General features: G+C 36.5%; 1 protein-coding gene across 2 annotated transcripts in view; it reads left to right on the top strand.

Moving 5' to 3' along the window:
* Nucleotides 1-17,242, top strand: part of LOC107041365 (mitogen-activated protein kinase-binding protein 1) — a 210,334-nt gene that overhangs the window by 125,483 nt on the left and 67,609 nt on the right. For both annotated transcript variants that reach the window (XM_015261885.1, XM_029126324.1), the window contains exons 4-5: nucleotides 7,845-8,067; nucleotides 9,899-12,190. In XM_015261885.1, coding sequence (XP_015117371.1) covers nucleotides 7,845-8,067; nucleotides 9,899-12,190 — 2,515 coding nt within the window. The remainder of the gene's footprint in view (nucleotides 1-7,844; nucleotides 8,068-9,898; nucleotides 12,191-17,242) is intronic.

Raw genomic sequence — 17,242 nt, 5'->3', positions numbered from 1 at the left:
GAGTATCAACATACGCATTGAATTCCAACATTTGATTCTCTAAATAATGCTTGAGAAGAAGTTGAATTCTAATCATGATTAAAATCTCATTCAGTGAGCATAGTAATTACCACATACGCAAGTAATTCATACAAAAATTTAGCAGCTAATAAATCGGGACATATTATTTTCATCAGTCACATTACTTTTTGCAATTTTTTTTTTATTTAGATTATTTGAACCTCATGGCTAATTTCGCTGTATGAAAAAATAGTATATTGTGTTACAAGTGTGTAAAGAACCACTTTTTCGCACGCACGCGTAACCTATCCTATTTTTTGCAATTTTGAGGCATGTATTACNATTTTTTTTTTATTTAGATTATTTGAACCTCATGGCTAATTTCGCTGTATGAAAAAATAGTATATTGTGTTACAAGTGTGTAAAGAACCACTTTTTCGCACGCACGCGTAACCTATCCTATTTTTTGCAATTTTGAGGCATGTATTACAAAAAAAATGAAATAAATTGCAAAAAACATGCGAATTATTACATACAATTATGGGTACATCTTCAATGTCGATGGTTATACATAATGGTTTTCATCATTTTTACATATATACAGGTACTTACTAAACATTCAATTTCAAAGAGATCAGGAAGGAGTCAATAAGTAACAAGACTGCTTTTTGCCATGGAAATGATTATGAACAATCAATTGAAAAAAAAAATATTGAATGTGAAATTTCTTCGATTTTCTCAACAATGTCCCAAAAATTTCGAAGTTTAAATAAAATGCACAAGCATTTCGGGATTTTATGGAGAATTTGAAAAAATTGCATCGTCGAATAAAATTGTGAGAAAGATCATGAATGAGGAGAAGATACTCTGAATTAGCAAAAAAGCATCAGAATCAATCATATAATTTTTCCAACAAATTTATCGATTGCTTTTGTGAAGAAATAAAGTGGAATCAAGAGGGTGGCGAAGACTAAAAAGTTCGGCGGTTTGAGACATTTAATAATTGCTGTTTTGCACTCTGAATGGGACTTCGATTATGATTATAGTTAGAAGCTCATTCAGTGAATACAGAGTTAGTGAATTACTTANTTCCGTTTTTTTATGCAAAATCTTGTTTACACGATAACTTGATAAAAAATGGAGATAGGGAGTTGAAATTTTGTATGCTTCAAGTTTTCATAACATAAAAGGTTAGTATTGTGGATGGGGGTAATTGGCTGAGCGGTTCTTGAGTTATTCAACCTTTTGTGTAAATATATGTCTTCAATTTTCTTNAAATTGCAAAAAACATGCGAATTATTACATACAATTATGGGTACATCTTCAATGTCGATGGTTATACATAATGGTTTTCATCATTTTTACATATATACAGGTACTTACTAAACATTCAATTTCAAAGAGATCAGGAAGGAGTCAATAAGTAACAAGACTGCTTTTTGCCATGGAAATGATTATGAACAATCAATTGAAAAAAAAAATATTGAATGTGAAATTTCTTCGATTTTCTCAACAATTTCCCAAAAATTTCGAAGTTTAAATAAAATGCACAAGCATTTCGGGATTTTATGGAGAATTTGAAAAAATTGCATCGTCGAATAAAATTGTGAGAAAGATCATGAATGAGGAGAAGATACTCTGAATTAGCAAAAAAGCATCAGAATCAATCATATAATTTTTCCAACAAATTTATCGATTGCTTTTGTGAAGAAATAAAGTGGAATCAAGAGGGTGGCGAAGACTAAAAAGTTCGGCGGTTTGAGACATTTAATAATTGCTGTTTTGCACTCTGAATGGGACTTCGATTATGATTATAGTTAGAAGCTCATTCAGTGAATACAGAGTTAGTGAATTACTTATTGCAATTGAAGAGGTGTTGAACCGTGAAGCATTGTTTCCATTAATCTTCACACTCAGTATAATAAGACGACGATGAATAATTAATTTGTGAAGAACTCACAAGGAAAAACACAAGAAAAGGCATTATAAAAGGGCATCAAGGTCGCGGCCGCTTGCCGCGAAAATTTAGAGATATTTCAATTTTTGTCGTTTGGACTTTAAAGCGTTGTTCGCACTAGAGCATCTGCAGAAATGGAGATATCAACTTGAAATTTGACATGAGGTTGTCTCTAGTAATAACAATGGTTCGTATTGAAAATGGGCTCAATCGGATAATTACTTTCTGAGATATTCAACTTTATATGTAAATCTAATTTTTTAAATATCTCAATAAACAGTCAACCGATCCTAATTTCAATTATTCAAGAATATTCGTCTTGTTTTGTAATGTCTGTGTTCTTTTTTTACATTTTTCATATCTTTTTTGAAATCTTTTTTGATCATTTATTTATCCCTTTTTCAACCCTTTCTTATCTTTGTTTTTTGCTTTTTTGTAATATCCTTCCTTTTCTTTTATTATTCCTATCCTTTTCTAAATCTTTTTTTGCCATTTATTTATCCCTTTTTGCTTCCGAATGAAAGCCTTGTATTTGAGCGATTTTTCGATTTTCTAATTTTGATGGTAAATGGTCTAGAATGTTATGAAACGTGAAGAATTGATGTTTTTAGGGTCATGTCTGTATGCATGTGTGTGATAACTTCGGTTTTTGGTGATCATTTTTTAGAAAATTCAACATATTATAAATACGGTGAAATTTGTCGATAAAAGTCTGAAATTTTGGCTCATGGTAGCTATGATTAAGCTTCACTTTCGTACGCAGTTTCAGCCCGATCGGTCCAGTAGTTCCTGAGATATAACAACTTCTTTAAATTTCGTTTTCCCTCAATATCTCAAAATCTACTGCACCGATTTCAATATTTCTGTTTTCAAAATACTCATCTTGGTGGCCTCTATCTAGATCAATCAAAATATATATACTCGTTCAGACAAAATTTGAAGATATTGCTGTTTTTCCGTTTTTTTATGCAAAATCTTGTTTACACGATAACTTGATAAAAAATGGAGATAGAGAGTTGAAATTTTGTATGCTTCAAGTTTTCATAACATAAAAGGTTAGTATTGTGGATGGGGGTAATTGGCTGAGCGGTTCTTGAGTTATTCAACCTTTTGTGTAAATATATGTCTTCAATTTTCTTATGAACTACTGGACGGATTTCAATTTTTTTTTTCAAAATACTTGTCTCGGTAGCTACCATCTTGACCTATTAAAATATGTATAGCCGTCCATACAAAAAATCAGAGATATTCCCGTTTTTTCGTTTTTAAAAANCAAGACTGCTTTTTGCCATGGAAATGATTATGAACAATCAATTGAAAAAAAAAATATTGAATGTGAAATTTCTTCGATTTTCTCAACAATGTCCCAAAAATTTCGAAGTTTAAATAAAATGCACAAGCATTTCGGGATTTTATGGAGAATTTGAAAAAATTGCATCGTCGAATAAAATTGTGAGAAAGATCATGAATGAGGAGAAGATACTCTGAATTAGCAAAAAAGCATCAGAATCAATCATATAATTTTTCCAACAAATTTATCGATTGCTTTTGTGAAGAAATAAAGTGGAATCAAGAGGGTGGCGAAGACTAAAAAGTTCGGCGGTTTGAGACATTTAATAATTGCTGTTTTGCACTCTGAATGGGACTTCGATTATGATTATAGTTAGAAGCTCATTCAGTGAATACAGAGTTAGTGAATTACTTATTGCAATTGAAGAGGTGTTGAACCGTGAAGCATTGTTTCCATTAATCTTCACACTCAGTATAATAAGACGACGATGAATAATTAATTTGTGAAGAACTCACAAGGAAAAACACAAGAAAAGGCATTATAAAAGGGCATCAAGGTCGCGGCCGCTTGCCGCGAAAATTTAGAGATATTTCAATTTTTGTCGTTTGGACTTTAAAGCGTTGTTCGCACTAGAGCATCTGCAGAAATGGAGATATCAACTTGAAATTTGACATGAGGTTGTCTCTAGTAATAACAATGGTTCGTATTGAAAATGGGCTCAATCGGATAATTACTTTCTGAGATATTCAACTTTATATGTAAATCTAATTTTTTAAATATCTCAATAAACAGTCAACCGATCCTAATTTCAATTATTCAAGAATATTCGTCTTGTTTTGTAATGTCTGTGTTCTTTTTTTACATTTTTCATATCTTTTTTGAAATCTTTTTTGATCATTTATTTATCCCTTTTTCAACCCTTTCTTANAATACAGAGTTAGTGAATTACTTATTGCAATTGAAGAGGTGTTGAACCGTGAAGCATTGTTTCCATTAATCTTCACACTCAGTATAATAAGACGACGATGAATAATTAATTTGTGAAGAACTCACAAGGAAAAACACAAGAAAAGGCATTATAAAAGGGCATCAAGGTCGCGGCCGCTTGCCGCGAAAATTTAGAGATATTTCAATTTTTGTCGTTTGGACTTTAAAGCGTTGTTCGCACTAGAGCATCTGCAGAAATGGAGATATCAACTTGAAATTTGACATGAGGTTGTCTCTAGTAATAACAATGGTTCGTATTGAAAATGGGCTCAATCGGATAATTACTTTCTGAGATATTCAACTTTATATGTAAATCTAATTTTTTAAATATCTCAATAAACAGTCAACCGATCCTAATTTCAATTATTCAAGAATATTCGTCTTGTTTTGTAATGTCTGTGTTCTTTTTTTACATTTTTCATATCTTTTTTGAAATCTTTTTTGATCATTTATTTATCCCTTTTTCAACCCTTTCTTATCTTTGTTTTTTGCTTTTTTGTAATATCCTTCCTTTTCTTTTATTATTCCTATCCTTTTCTAAATCTTTTTTTGCCATTTATTTATCCCTTTTTGCTTCCGAATGAAAGCCTTGTATTTGAGCGATTTTTCGATTTTCTAATTTTGATGGTAAATGGTCTAGAATGTTATGAAACGTGAAGAATTGATGTTTTTAGGGTCATGTCTGTATGCATGTGTGTGATAACTTCGGTTTTTGGTGATCATTTTTTAGAAAATTCAACATATTATAAATACGGTGAAATTTGTCGATAAAAGTCTGAAATTTTGGCTCATGGTAGCTATGATTAAGCTTCACTTTCGTACGCAGTTTCAGCCCGATCGGTCCAGTAGTTCCTGAGATATAACAACTTCTTTAAATTTCGTTTTCCCTCAATATCTCAAAATCTACTGCACCGATTTCAATATTTCTGTTTTCAAAATACTCATCTTGGTGGCCTCTATCTAGATCAATCAAAATATATATACTCGTTCAGACAAAATTTGAAGATATTGCTGTTTTTCCGTTTTTTTATGCAAAATCTTGTTTACACGATAACTTGATAAAAAATGGAGATAGAGAGTTGAAATTTTGTATGCTTCAAGTTTTCATAACATAAAAGGTTAGTATTGTGGATGGGGGTAATTGGCTGAGCGGTTCTTGAGTTATTCAACCTTTTGTGTAAATATATGTCTTCAATTTTCTTATGAACTACTGGACGGATTTCAATTTTTTTTTTCAAAATACTTGTCTCGGTAGCTACCATCTTGACCTATTAAAATATGTATAGCCGTCCATACAAAAAATCAGAGATATTCCCGTTTTTTCGTTTTTAAAAATTTTTCATTCTTGTACGCACGATATTTTGAGGAAAAATGAAAATAGTAAGTTGAAATTTGGTGTGATTAAGGCTCTTACAATATTGAAGATTCGTATTTTGGATAGGCGCAATCGGCCGAGCAGTTTCGGAGATATTTAACATTTTGTACAAATCTATTTCATTAAAAGGTTGAATATCTTCCTGTAGACATCCTGTAGCATGTGGTTACGGTTGTATACCTGTCACAAGGACTGGGAATTGCTACGGATCCATTCGGAAGCTTACTACCAATGCAATTAGTAGAAATAAAACAAAGAAAAGGACTAATAACGCAAAAAGTAACGGTCACATGACTTCTGTCGGATGGGCTCGAACCCCTGCTTGTTTAGTTTAACAACAAATGAATAGTTAAATATACAAATTCAGTGAAAAAGTCAAAAGAGAGAAAATAAAGAGCAGCGAACGAAAAAAAAATCAGTGATTTCTTTCATTCCAATCCGATAACGGAATCAAAAGTTATATGATTTGAATTTGTTCTTGAAAAATGAAAAAAAAGAAAAAAATGAAGATGGCTCAAAAATCTAAAAATGATTTCTCAAAAAATTCCTCTCTTGGAGACATTCTGGGAAGGGTCAAGATTCTTCCTGATTTTTTTCACATTTTTCAATCCACATTTTCATACATCGTTTCCATTTTGTAAATAAAATTGACTTCTCGGTGTTGGCGGAGGATCATCTTTTCCGTGATTCAACTTTGAGGCCGCTTGGCGGCTTAACCCCTCACGTACGGGGTTCCTAGAACGCGTCTTGTCCCAACGGCTGGGAGGCTTACGACGACGCGCCAATTCCATTGTTTAATCAGCAATAACTCGAAAACAGGTGATCGAGAAAACTTGAAATAAAATGCATTGGATGAATTGAAATTTGAAATGAACGCCCTGAGAATTCTGTATTTTCTGCATTCAAGTCACACCGATTTATCCTCCAGGACAATTTTTCGCCGAGATCTCCAAATTCGCTGAATTTATTTATAACAAATACATTATTCAATGAATTGAAATTTAACTTGTGCCATTCGATAGGAAGGTCATCAAAGTATTTTCAGCAATAATTCCAAAATTTTTCTGTAAAATTTTCTCGACAAACGAGATGATTGAATATGATTAAATCGGAGCAAAATCGTATTTTCATCCACGACTTTTATTGATATAAAAAAATAAATAAAAAATGCATTGAGAAAAAAGAATCAATGGACTCACTGCACACACAATTTTATTGACTTTCCAATTTTTTTTTCCAAATGTCAATATGTGTCTTAGAATTCGAGAAAATAATTTTTTACTGTTGACGGAAAGGGTCCATACGATGTATGGAGGCACGAACTTCTCCTATCGGCCGGGGTCCAAGTTTTCTCTAAATTCTAAGAGAATTGGAATTTAGAGAGAAAAAATTTCCGCTTCACCCAGCCGGGAATCGAACCCGGTTCTCCCAGATACGCGCCGGGCACTCTTACCGACTAAGCTACCGGGAACCACAGAAATTCACTCTCAAATTCACCCCAAACACCGCCTAACCTCCGGTCGTGGCTCCATACGATGTATGGAGGCATGAACTTGTCCTATCGGCCGGGGTCCATACATGGTATGGAGCCCGTACGTGAGGGGTGAACGGTTGAAATTATAAATACGCCGCCACTGACTTCTTTGTAGGAAATTTAATGCTCTACAAATCATGTCTCATGGATTTTTATCCTATCAAGGTTTCGTTAACGTAAAACGGAAACGGTCGCGCGGATGCTTAATTTTGCAGTTTTTAATTTTTTTAAACTATTTCCCGGTCCGCTAGAATCCCAAAAACTTAGAATACGTATTTCATATTATTTCTCCGCATCATATGCTGGGGTTTTTATCCGTCTTCTATCATCCTTGATTTCTGCCAAAAAAAAGTCCTTATTTGACTGGCCTAATTCTTGTTAATTCGATCGTAATGTATCACTTAGAGACGAAAAATTACTACTATGAAAAAGCGTTTTTCCATATAAGTTTGTAACAATTTTTTGTTTAGTTTGAGGTTTGTAGCACTTGTCAACAGCAAGTACAAGTCTCATGTGAGGTGAAAAAATTTGCTACGATGAGTGAAGAACAATAGTTTCCATAATAATTTGTGAAACGTTGCAAATTACTCACGCAAGCAACTCACGAACGCTATTTAGACACAGTTTAATGGAAGCTATCTTCAGCTCCTTACAAGAAAAAATAATGATACCAATATGCCGATTCTTCGTTAAATTTCAGATGTACTGTTATTCTATTCAACCCCCGAAAGAATACGCAAACGCACGTTCTGAATGGCTGTAGAAAAACGGTAACATCCCTCGCGCTATCCGGAGATGGTCGACTGTTGGCTACGGGTGAATGTGGTCATACACCCAACGTCCGTGTATGGGACATATCAGATCCTCAGAATGCCATTCAAATTGCCGAGTTTCCCAGTCACAAATATGGAATAAATTGTGTCGTAAGTATTCCCATGGCTTACCATTTTTTTCTGATGTGTGTTGTCATGTACAGGGTGACAAATGGGTAGTTACCTAAAGTATACTCACATGTCTTCCCTTCCTACTGAGATGCAGAAGGTTAGGTTCATTAGATATATACTAGAGTGTTGTCAATTTCTATTGAGACGCTACAAGAAGCACTACGTGTACTTCAAAATGAGTAACCTTTCAAACGAAGAAAAAGTATACCTTATCGAGTGCTGTTATACTAGAGGTAAAAACTATACTGAAGCATATAGAGGCTTTCGTACCAAATTTGGAAGTAAAAAAGTAGCCAGTCAAACCACCCTCAGAAGATGAGAATAAAAAAAAAATTTATCTGGCTTCATCGTATAACCTCACTTTTGACTAAAACCTTCAAGTATTTATTACTTTCTCTCCCAGAGTAATTGATAATTTTATCAAGTATTATACTCTTGAGGACCGTCGTCATGATCTTCCTGGTCTATCACACTCAGTTATAACAGAAGATACGATTGCCAAGATCGAAGAAAATTTCAAGAATAATCCAACGGATTCGATATGAAAAGCAGCGGCAACTTTGAAACTGAACCAAGAGACACTGAGATTAATATTTAAGAATTTCTTCAAGTTACACCCTTACAAATTTACGACCCATCAGTTGCTGACAGAAGATTCCAAAAACAAAAGAATTAAGTTTTGTAAAATTATGACACAGAAATTTGAAAATGATGAGATCGACATCAATCACATAATCTTCACAGATGAAGCTCCATTTAAATGGATATGTAAGTAAACAAAATTACCATTTTTGGGGTCGCGAAAATCCACACTTATCTGAGGCAAAGTCTTTACACCCTGTTAAAGTGACTGTTTGGGCAGCTATTTCAATCAAAATAATACACTTGGAATTCATAGAAGGGACCATTACAGGCAATAGTTATCGAGAAATGCTACAAACTAAATTTTTCCCTTTGGCTAAAAGAAGAGGATTGGTTAAGAACTATTACTTTATGCAAGATGGTGCTACACCGCACAGAACTAAGGACGTATTTGAAGCTATTTATGAAGTGTATTGTGATCGCGTCATCGGATTAGGTTACCCCAAGTTTGCGTATGGAGCTATGGAATGGCCCCCTTATTCACCCGATTTGAACCCGTGTGACTTCTTCTTATGGGGCTTCCTGAAAGATAATGTTTATGCGGAAAAACTCCAGATCAAAGATGATTTGAAAAAAGTCATCAGAGACGGAATTTCTGGTATTTCTCCATCTTAGATTGAACAAGTTTTTCATAGTTTCCGAAAACGGCTTGATTATTGTGCAAATTCGATTGAAAATCACTTCGAAAATATTTTCCATTAATAGTTATCTCCTGGCTCAATTTGTCAATTTTTTTCAAATCTCAATAAGTATCTATGAGAAATGTCTGATTCAACTAAAACTATAATTCCAAATAAAAATGACATCTTTATTCAATTCATATGTATTTTACTTTTTTTTCCTGGCACTCGTGTCAAAGTTATAAACGATGAGTTTAGGCAACTTCGTAATTGTCACCCTGTAAAATCTTCTATTTTCGGCAGTTCAAGAACTACTTTTTCGTATTTAAGTTGAAATTAGTGGAATAATACGAGTGTTGTTCTCCGTAGATAGTAACGAAGGCGAATGGTTTTCTACTTAAGAGTTTATTGACTCCAAAATATCCGGAGAAATAAGTGGATTGAATATAAAACCACGAAAATTTGATGCATTATTTCACATTAATATAATTATTAATAGCATTCAATATAGTCGAAATACAACGGAATTTTTTTCCTTTATTTTCTAGGCATTTTCACCAAGCAACAAATACGTTGTGTCCGTTGGTTCTCAACACGACATGATTGTAAATGTCTGGGACTGGCGGAATAATGTAAAGGTCGCATCAAACAAAGTCTCTAGTAAGGTGAAGGCTGTATCATTCGCGGAAAGCGGCAATTACTTTGTGACTGTTGGTAACCGACATGTTAAATTTTGGTATCTGGAGTACTGCCGGAATGCAAAATATCAAGAGCCAGTACCTCTTATGGGTAGATCTGCAATACTGGGTGAACAACGTAACAATGATTTCGTGGATGTTGCTTGCGGTTGTGGTGAAATGGCGGATTCAACCTACGCAATAACTAAAACAGGCCTATTGTGTGAATTTAATAATCGGAGATTATTAGACAAGTGGGTAGAATTAAGAACATCAAGTGCCAATTGCATAGCAGTGGGTGAAAAGTTTATATTTATTGGCTGTGCTGAGGCCATAATAAGATGTTTTTCTCCAACAACACTTCAGTTTATAACAACATTACCAAGAACTCACTATCTTGGTGTAGATGTTGCTCAGGGACTGTCAATAGATCATATGTCACAACATCCATCAAATGCACGATATCCCGATGCAGTAGCACTCGCCTTCGATGAACAAAATAATAAATTAACCTGTGTCTATAATGATCACAGCATTTATGTCTGGGATATACGTGATATTCGCAGAGTGGGAAAGTCTCAATCTTTTCTTTATCATTCGGCTTGCATCTGGGGAGTCGAAGTGTATCCCAATGGAAATGAATCAATTAATTCTATGCCACCTGGCTCCTTCGTTACCTGTTCAAGTGATGATACAATTAGGATTTGGAATCTCCAAAAAGATTTACCACCCGATGATACACTGTACAGTCGTAATATATACAGCAATGAGTTACTGAAAGTGCTTTATGTTGATCCTGAATTAACGTATCTCAAAGATTTAGATTTAGCAGCAGCTGGTACAACAGATAAAAGTGATTCTTCGTATGATTCACGCAATGGTGTGCGATCGATCAGAATTAGTCCAGACGGCAGACACTTAGCATCGGGGGATCGTTGCGGAAATATTCGAATACATGATGTATCCACATTGGATGAAACTTGTGTGATTGAAGCTCACGATGCTGAAGTGTTGTGCTTGGAGTATTCGAAATATACGAAATTTCCCTCGGATCTTCCAAGACTTCTAGCCAGTGCCTCAAGAGATCGTTTGATCCATGTATTCAATGTCGATAAAGGCTATGATTTCCTTCAGACTTTGGATGATCACAGTTCTTCAATCACTGCTGTTAGATTCTTCAATCAAAGCGATAAACTTCAAATGGTTTCATGTGGAGCTGATAAAAGTATTATTTTTCGCCAACTGCAAGGTACACCGGGCGGTTCCCCACAATTCTCAAGAGGTCACAATGTTGCAGGTAAAACAACGCTTTATGATATGGAACTTGATTCCGGCCAAAAACATATTTTAACTGCTTGCCAAGATAGGAATATTAGAGTATACAGTGCTGCAACTGGCAAACATAATAAAACATTCAAAGGATCAGTTGGAGAAGACGGATCATTGATTAAGTTAGTTCTAGATGCCTCCGGGATTTATGTTGCAACATCATGTACGGATAAAACTTTATGCGTTTATGATTATTATAGTGGTGAATGTATGGCAACAATGTTGGGACACTCTGAGTTAGTGACGGGCCTGAGATTTAGCCCAGACTGTAGACATTTAATTTCAGCTAGCGGTGACGGCTGTATATTTGTCTGGAAGGTACCACACGATATGGTAGTGACAATGCAGGCTCGATTAGCTCAACAAGCAATTAGAGCTGGGAAGAAAATTCCCACACCAAATGATAGTGAACAGTTGGACAACGAAACATTTGGTCCACCAACACCTGACTTTTTAGATCCAAATTCTAATTCCACGATGCAGTCTCTTATTGATTATCGCTTCAGTGTTGGACAATTGCCACAGTGGGCTAAAAAGCAAATAAACACATGTACCAGTGCAAACGAAGAATCTATTGGGACATCTGTTGTGAGATCACTTGGTGTTGACATGCCAAAAGGAAGATGGGCCCAAAGAGTTCAACAGGCTGATGGAATTACAGTTAAATCTGTGTACGACAGTGATGAGATTATACCATTCCCGCCTCCCCGCGGCGCCATAGATTCGGATGGTGGAGGCGGAGGGCTTGGGGGTTCTAAGGATAGTTCAATTGATAGTGGTACCGAAACTAAATGCAGCAGTGATTATCGTAGAGAGACAATGATGATCAAAAGGGTGAGTTTTGTCAATATTTCCTCTTTCTTTCTTCTTTACACCTCTCAATAGTGAAGTAATTCCATGCAAATGCAGTAAAAATTTACTCTGACATATTTAATATATTGCATTATTTTCTAAATTAGAACAGAGAGTTGTATTAGGTCGTTGGTTACTCACTGCATTCATTTCTGAATTTGGATACACCAGTGGAGTTGAATAAAACCGAGTCACGGATTGTATATTAACAATAACAAGGTTCCACCAGATTTCGAATGATATTAGTCTTCAAGATAAAACCTACTCTGATTGATGGACTTTTGGACGCTAAATCTGAATGTATTTACATAAATGCTAGCTCACGTCCATTTATAGACAAAGAAGAATTGAAGTTGCGGAATCGGTCCACAAATTTTTCAAAATAACAGTGGAGTCTCCCTAACTTCCCCACGTCGGGGATGCAAATTCCACGAAATGATCGGTTGCGGACATCCACATTCTGTCGCTAGAAGGGTGTCGCCCAAGTAGAGTGAGAGTGAGAGGTTATGGGACACACGGAGTACGAAAAACGTGCGAGCAGGGTTGGGCAAGTAAAATACTTTACGTAAAATATTGAGTATTTTACACGTGTTATACCGTGGATTATTATTTTTTATTCATATTTCTTTCCTACTACGATTACAGGTTTATAGGCTCCCCATTCGTCTGCCTTGCCTCTCCCACTTCTCTCTTCTGATTTTTTTCTGCGTTACCATGGACCATCTTACTTTTAACTATACCCCATTTGGGCTAGGACTGCAAGGGAAACCATGGAAAACCCCAGTCGTACAGCCGGCCGATTGTGCAGAGCCCTAATGTGCCCTTCTGCCACACTGACTAGAGGGGCACATTAGGCCACTGTACCGTGCCTACCTTCCGAAATTTTTGGGCGAGGGTGTTCCTAAGCGGTTACCCATCCAAGTACTAACCGCGCTAAACGCAGCTGCACTCGGATGTCCGCCGGAGCAACACCTCACTCACCCAACCATTACGATCTGTATTATACTCTGTATTTTACGTCAATTTTTTACATGTATAAAAGGTAAAATACTTGCTACGATGGCCGTTATGAAAAATTAGTGTTTAGAATAAAGTTAATAAGTGTTAGAAGTAATAACGGCTGGACTTGACGTGATCAACGGAGCAAGAATCGAATGTCACGAAGGTCAAATTCCGCAAGGGTCACAACGAAAAAATTGAAGTTTTGAATGTCACAATGGACATTTTCTACGAAGATTGAATGTTACAATGGTCAAATTCCGCGAGGGTCGCAAGGGGATGATAAAATTTCACGACGGTCAAATGTCACGAGAATCACCAGGGGATCGTCAAATTTTCAAGAGCGTCAAACGTCACGAGAGTCACAAAGGAATAATTAAATTTTACGTCAGTTGAATGACACAATGGTCATTTTCGACGAGGGTCCAACGTCACAAGGAAACAAGCAAATTTGACGAGGATCAAACATCGCGAGGGTCACAAGAGTCACAAGAGGATATGATGCTTAAACGGCCCTTAGAAGTTGCATGGAACAATCTCAGACTCTTGATTGTAAGAAAGATTGTTAGGTATTCAGGCTTATTGAATTTTCCACGTAATCATTTCGGGCCCTGAAAAGTTGAAAATTTGGCGATGCCCTTGTGACACTCGTGGCGTTTGACTCTCATGAAATTTGGCCATCCCCTTGTGACTCTCGTGAGCTTTGACTTTCGTGACGTTTGACTCTTACGAAATTTGATCGTCTCCGCGGGACCCTTGTGAAATTTGATCGTCCCCTTATAATCCTCGTTATCCTTGTGAAATTTAATCATCGCCTTGTGACCCTCGTGACATTTGACTCTCGTGAAATTTGACCATGCTCTCGTGACCCTCGTGGTGTTTGACCTTCGTGGAGTTTGACTATTCCCTTGTGACTCTTTTGTCCCTTCTGATCTTTTGACCCGGATGACTCATCTGATTCTTGTGACCTACTTAGTCTTTCCGGTTAGCTGTTAACCCTCTGACTCGCAAACTGTACGAAACCGTCTCGGTATGATGGCCGCCAATCACAGCGCGCGAGAAATGGTCATGTGACTATTCCGTCACTCCTTTTGCGTCAGTACCGTTGTAAGTATTGGAAAGTTATCGGGGCCCTCTGCATATTATACAATTTTTGATAGATAGGCAACAAATAATGAGAGATAAAAAACTAAAAAATGTCAGTGAACAACAGTCAGTGCCTGGAAAAAGTGAAAAGAATGAAAGTTTATTGAAAACTGTACGTGGAAGTCCTGGTAAATATGTGAAACAAAGGAAGATACCTTCAAATTGTGAAATGAATCCAGATGATTTTTCAGCAAAGAAAAAAAAATTGATGAATAACTAGAACGAAAATGCTCTTTAAGGAACTTCCGCAGTAAGTATACTTGGTGAAGATTTCGAAACGGTACAAAGACGCAATATTTGGATCATATGTTGTTGAGCACATTCAAAAACTATTCCCAAAATTTCAAGTACCTTGTCCACCCCATTTTCGAGATATACATCGTCAAAAATGGAAAAAACACAAAAATTGAATGTTTGGCGATGCATATCTCAAAAATGGGGTGAACCAGGGACTTGAAATTTTGGGAATATCTTTTTAATGTGGTCAACAACATATGATCCAAATATTGCGTCTTTATACCATTTTGAAATTTTCACCAAGTATACTTACTGCGGAAGTACCTTAAATATTGAGCATGATCCAGTGCAACCATTTGTTGAAAATCGAAGTCCTATTCATGATTTGGAGATTGACAGCAATGAGATATCTTATTTCTAATTGCTTCTTTTCTTCCTTAAACTTGTTTCATCCTATCTATCAATAAATTATTTTTACAAATGTTTATATTTGGGACTCATGTATTCAAACATGCGCTTTGCGCCACGGCACTATTCGCGCGCACACTACTCATCCCCTCTCACATCGAATGTTCAGGCTCCATAGGTAGTGGGGATAGGATTGCGAGTCAGAGGGTTAAACTTTTAGTTTTTGTAACCCTTGAGATTCGATCGTCATCAGATACTCTGGGCCATGCAGCCATTCAAATACATAAAATACAGTTTAATACAGTGTGTACATTTTTGACGTATTATACAAGTAGTTTACGTGTATTCGGAATCTCTAATAAGTCAAAAACGGTATATTACATTTTGTACATTTTCGACGTATAATACGGGTATTTTACGTATAATGTAAAAAACTCTAGAACTGCCTGGAACGCCCAACTCTGCGTGCGAGAGCAGAGACTGTTTACTGCATATTCACCAAGCGCACAGGGATACACACATATCACTCACACACGTTTGGAGTACTCAGAGTAAAGGCCATCATACACGAGCGAACGGCAGACGAACAGTGCGCGCGAACATAGTGAAATCGACCCACCGATGAACGAAGTTCGCCCGTTTGTGGGGCCCACGAACCATGTTCGTCGTTCGTCGTTCGTCGTGCGCCGCTCGTTGTTTTCAAGACGGCTTGAAAATGGCCGTTCGTGGCGAACCAAGTTCGTTGGAAGTTCGTCCGTGTGTGACGATCACGAACGTCGTTCGCGAACCAAATGGTCTAATTAATTAATTATTTCGGGTTATAATAATGCAACGGTCCTAGAAAAGCGGATGGATCGGTAGGGAACGAACCCTCCCACATGGAGACAAAATTTTGATAGAAATTACCATGAAAATGGCGTAAAAATTACGTTTATACTTTAATATACTGAAATAAGAGTAAATTTTCCAATATTAACTCACAACGTTGTTTCTCCGCAAAATTTCCCAAATATCACGCATTCGGTAAAAATTATGTTAAAATCCAGCGAAATTCATAAAATTGGGAGAAACTTGTTCTGCTATCACCAATATCAACAGAAATGGTTTTGGGTCAATACCTGAAGGGACAGGAGGCCCATGCCGATACGTCATCACTGTGGAAGTAAATAGGGAGGGGCAAAATCGCAAAGTGATTCATAGTAGTTAACAATTCTTTCCGTATTATTTTGGTATAAATTCTCAAGGAAAAAAAGTTAAGTAAAAGATAAATACACTGAAAAATTGAGTTTTGCCCTACCTTCACATTTAATGAAACAGTAAAAAAAAACGGAAGAATAATTGAAAAATGAAAAACGCAGCTATATTGACGTATCAATATCACGGCATTCGGTTCGTCCCGTGTGTGGAGTTTCGAGACGAGAGACCGTTCGCAGACAAACCCTGTTCGCGCGAACCGTTCGCCTGCCGTTCGCTCGTGTATGATGGCCTTAAAGGAACACTCTCTCCACTGTCGCTGATCGCTGGGAAGTTGGAGAGTAGAGAAGTTAGGGAGAATTCCAAAGAGGATAGACCAGGGAGAATAGAGACAAAGAGGCTGAACACCCTGGAGTGCACTGAGAAAAATCCGACGCTAGTTCAAGTGCGCGGCGCTCATTTCAAGGCATTGCGCCCATAAATGCGTTCAAAGTCACGCGCCTTTGTTTTCACGGAATTTCTGATAAAACGGGCTCTTGAATCAAAGGCGAGAAAATCTTCATTTGAAAGGTCTACAAAACTTTCAATCAAGAGCAGAAATTGAGAATGGAAGGGGAGAGAACTTTAATCTAATGNAATTCCAAAGAGGATAGACCAGGGAGAATAGAGACAAAGAGGCTGAACACCCTGGAGTGCACTGAGAAAAATCCGACGCTAGTTCAAGTGCGCGGCGCTCATTTCAAGGCATTGCGCCCATAAATGCGTTCAAAGTCACGCGCCTTTGTTTTCACGGAATTTCTGATAAAACGGGCTCTTGAATCAAAGGCGAGAAAATCTTCATTTGAAAGGTCTACAAAACTTTCAATCAAGAGCAGAAATTGAGAATGGAAGGGGAGAGAACTTTAACCTAATGTTATAAACTGATTGGAGCATAGGGGAAAAATATGGAGTGAAGAAGTGGTGAAACGGACTTTCTTCAATTATCCATATCTCCCGACTGAATACCGTAATTTGTATAAATCAGATTTTATATTGGAGTTTGAAAAAACC

The sequence above is a fragment of the Diachasma alloeum genome, unplaced genomic scaffold (assembly GCF_001412515.2).
Source record: "Diachasma alloeum isolate Michigan unplaced genomic scaffold, Dall2.0 Dall_scaffold_00363, whole genome shotgun sequence".
Classification (NCBI taxonomy): domain Eukaryota; kingdom Metazoa; phylum Arthropoda; class Insecta; order Hymenoptera; family Braconidae; genus Diachasma; species Diachasma alloeum.
The sequence above is the reverse complement of the archived record's forward strand: the minus strand, read 5'-3'. Positions and strand labels throughout refer to the sequence as shown.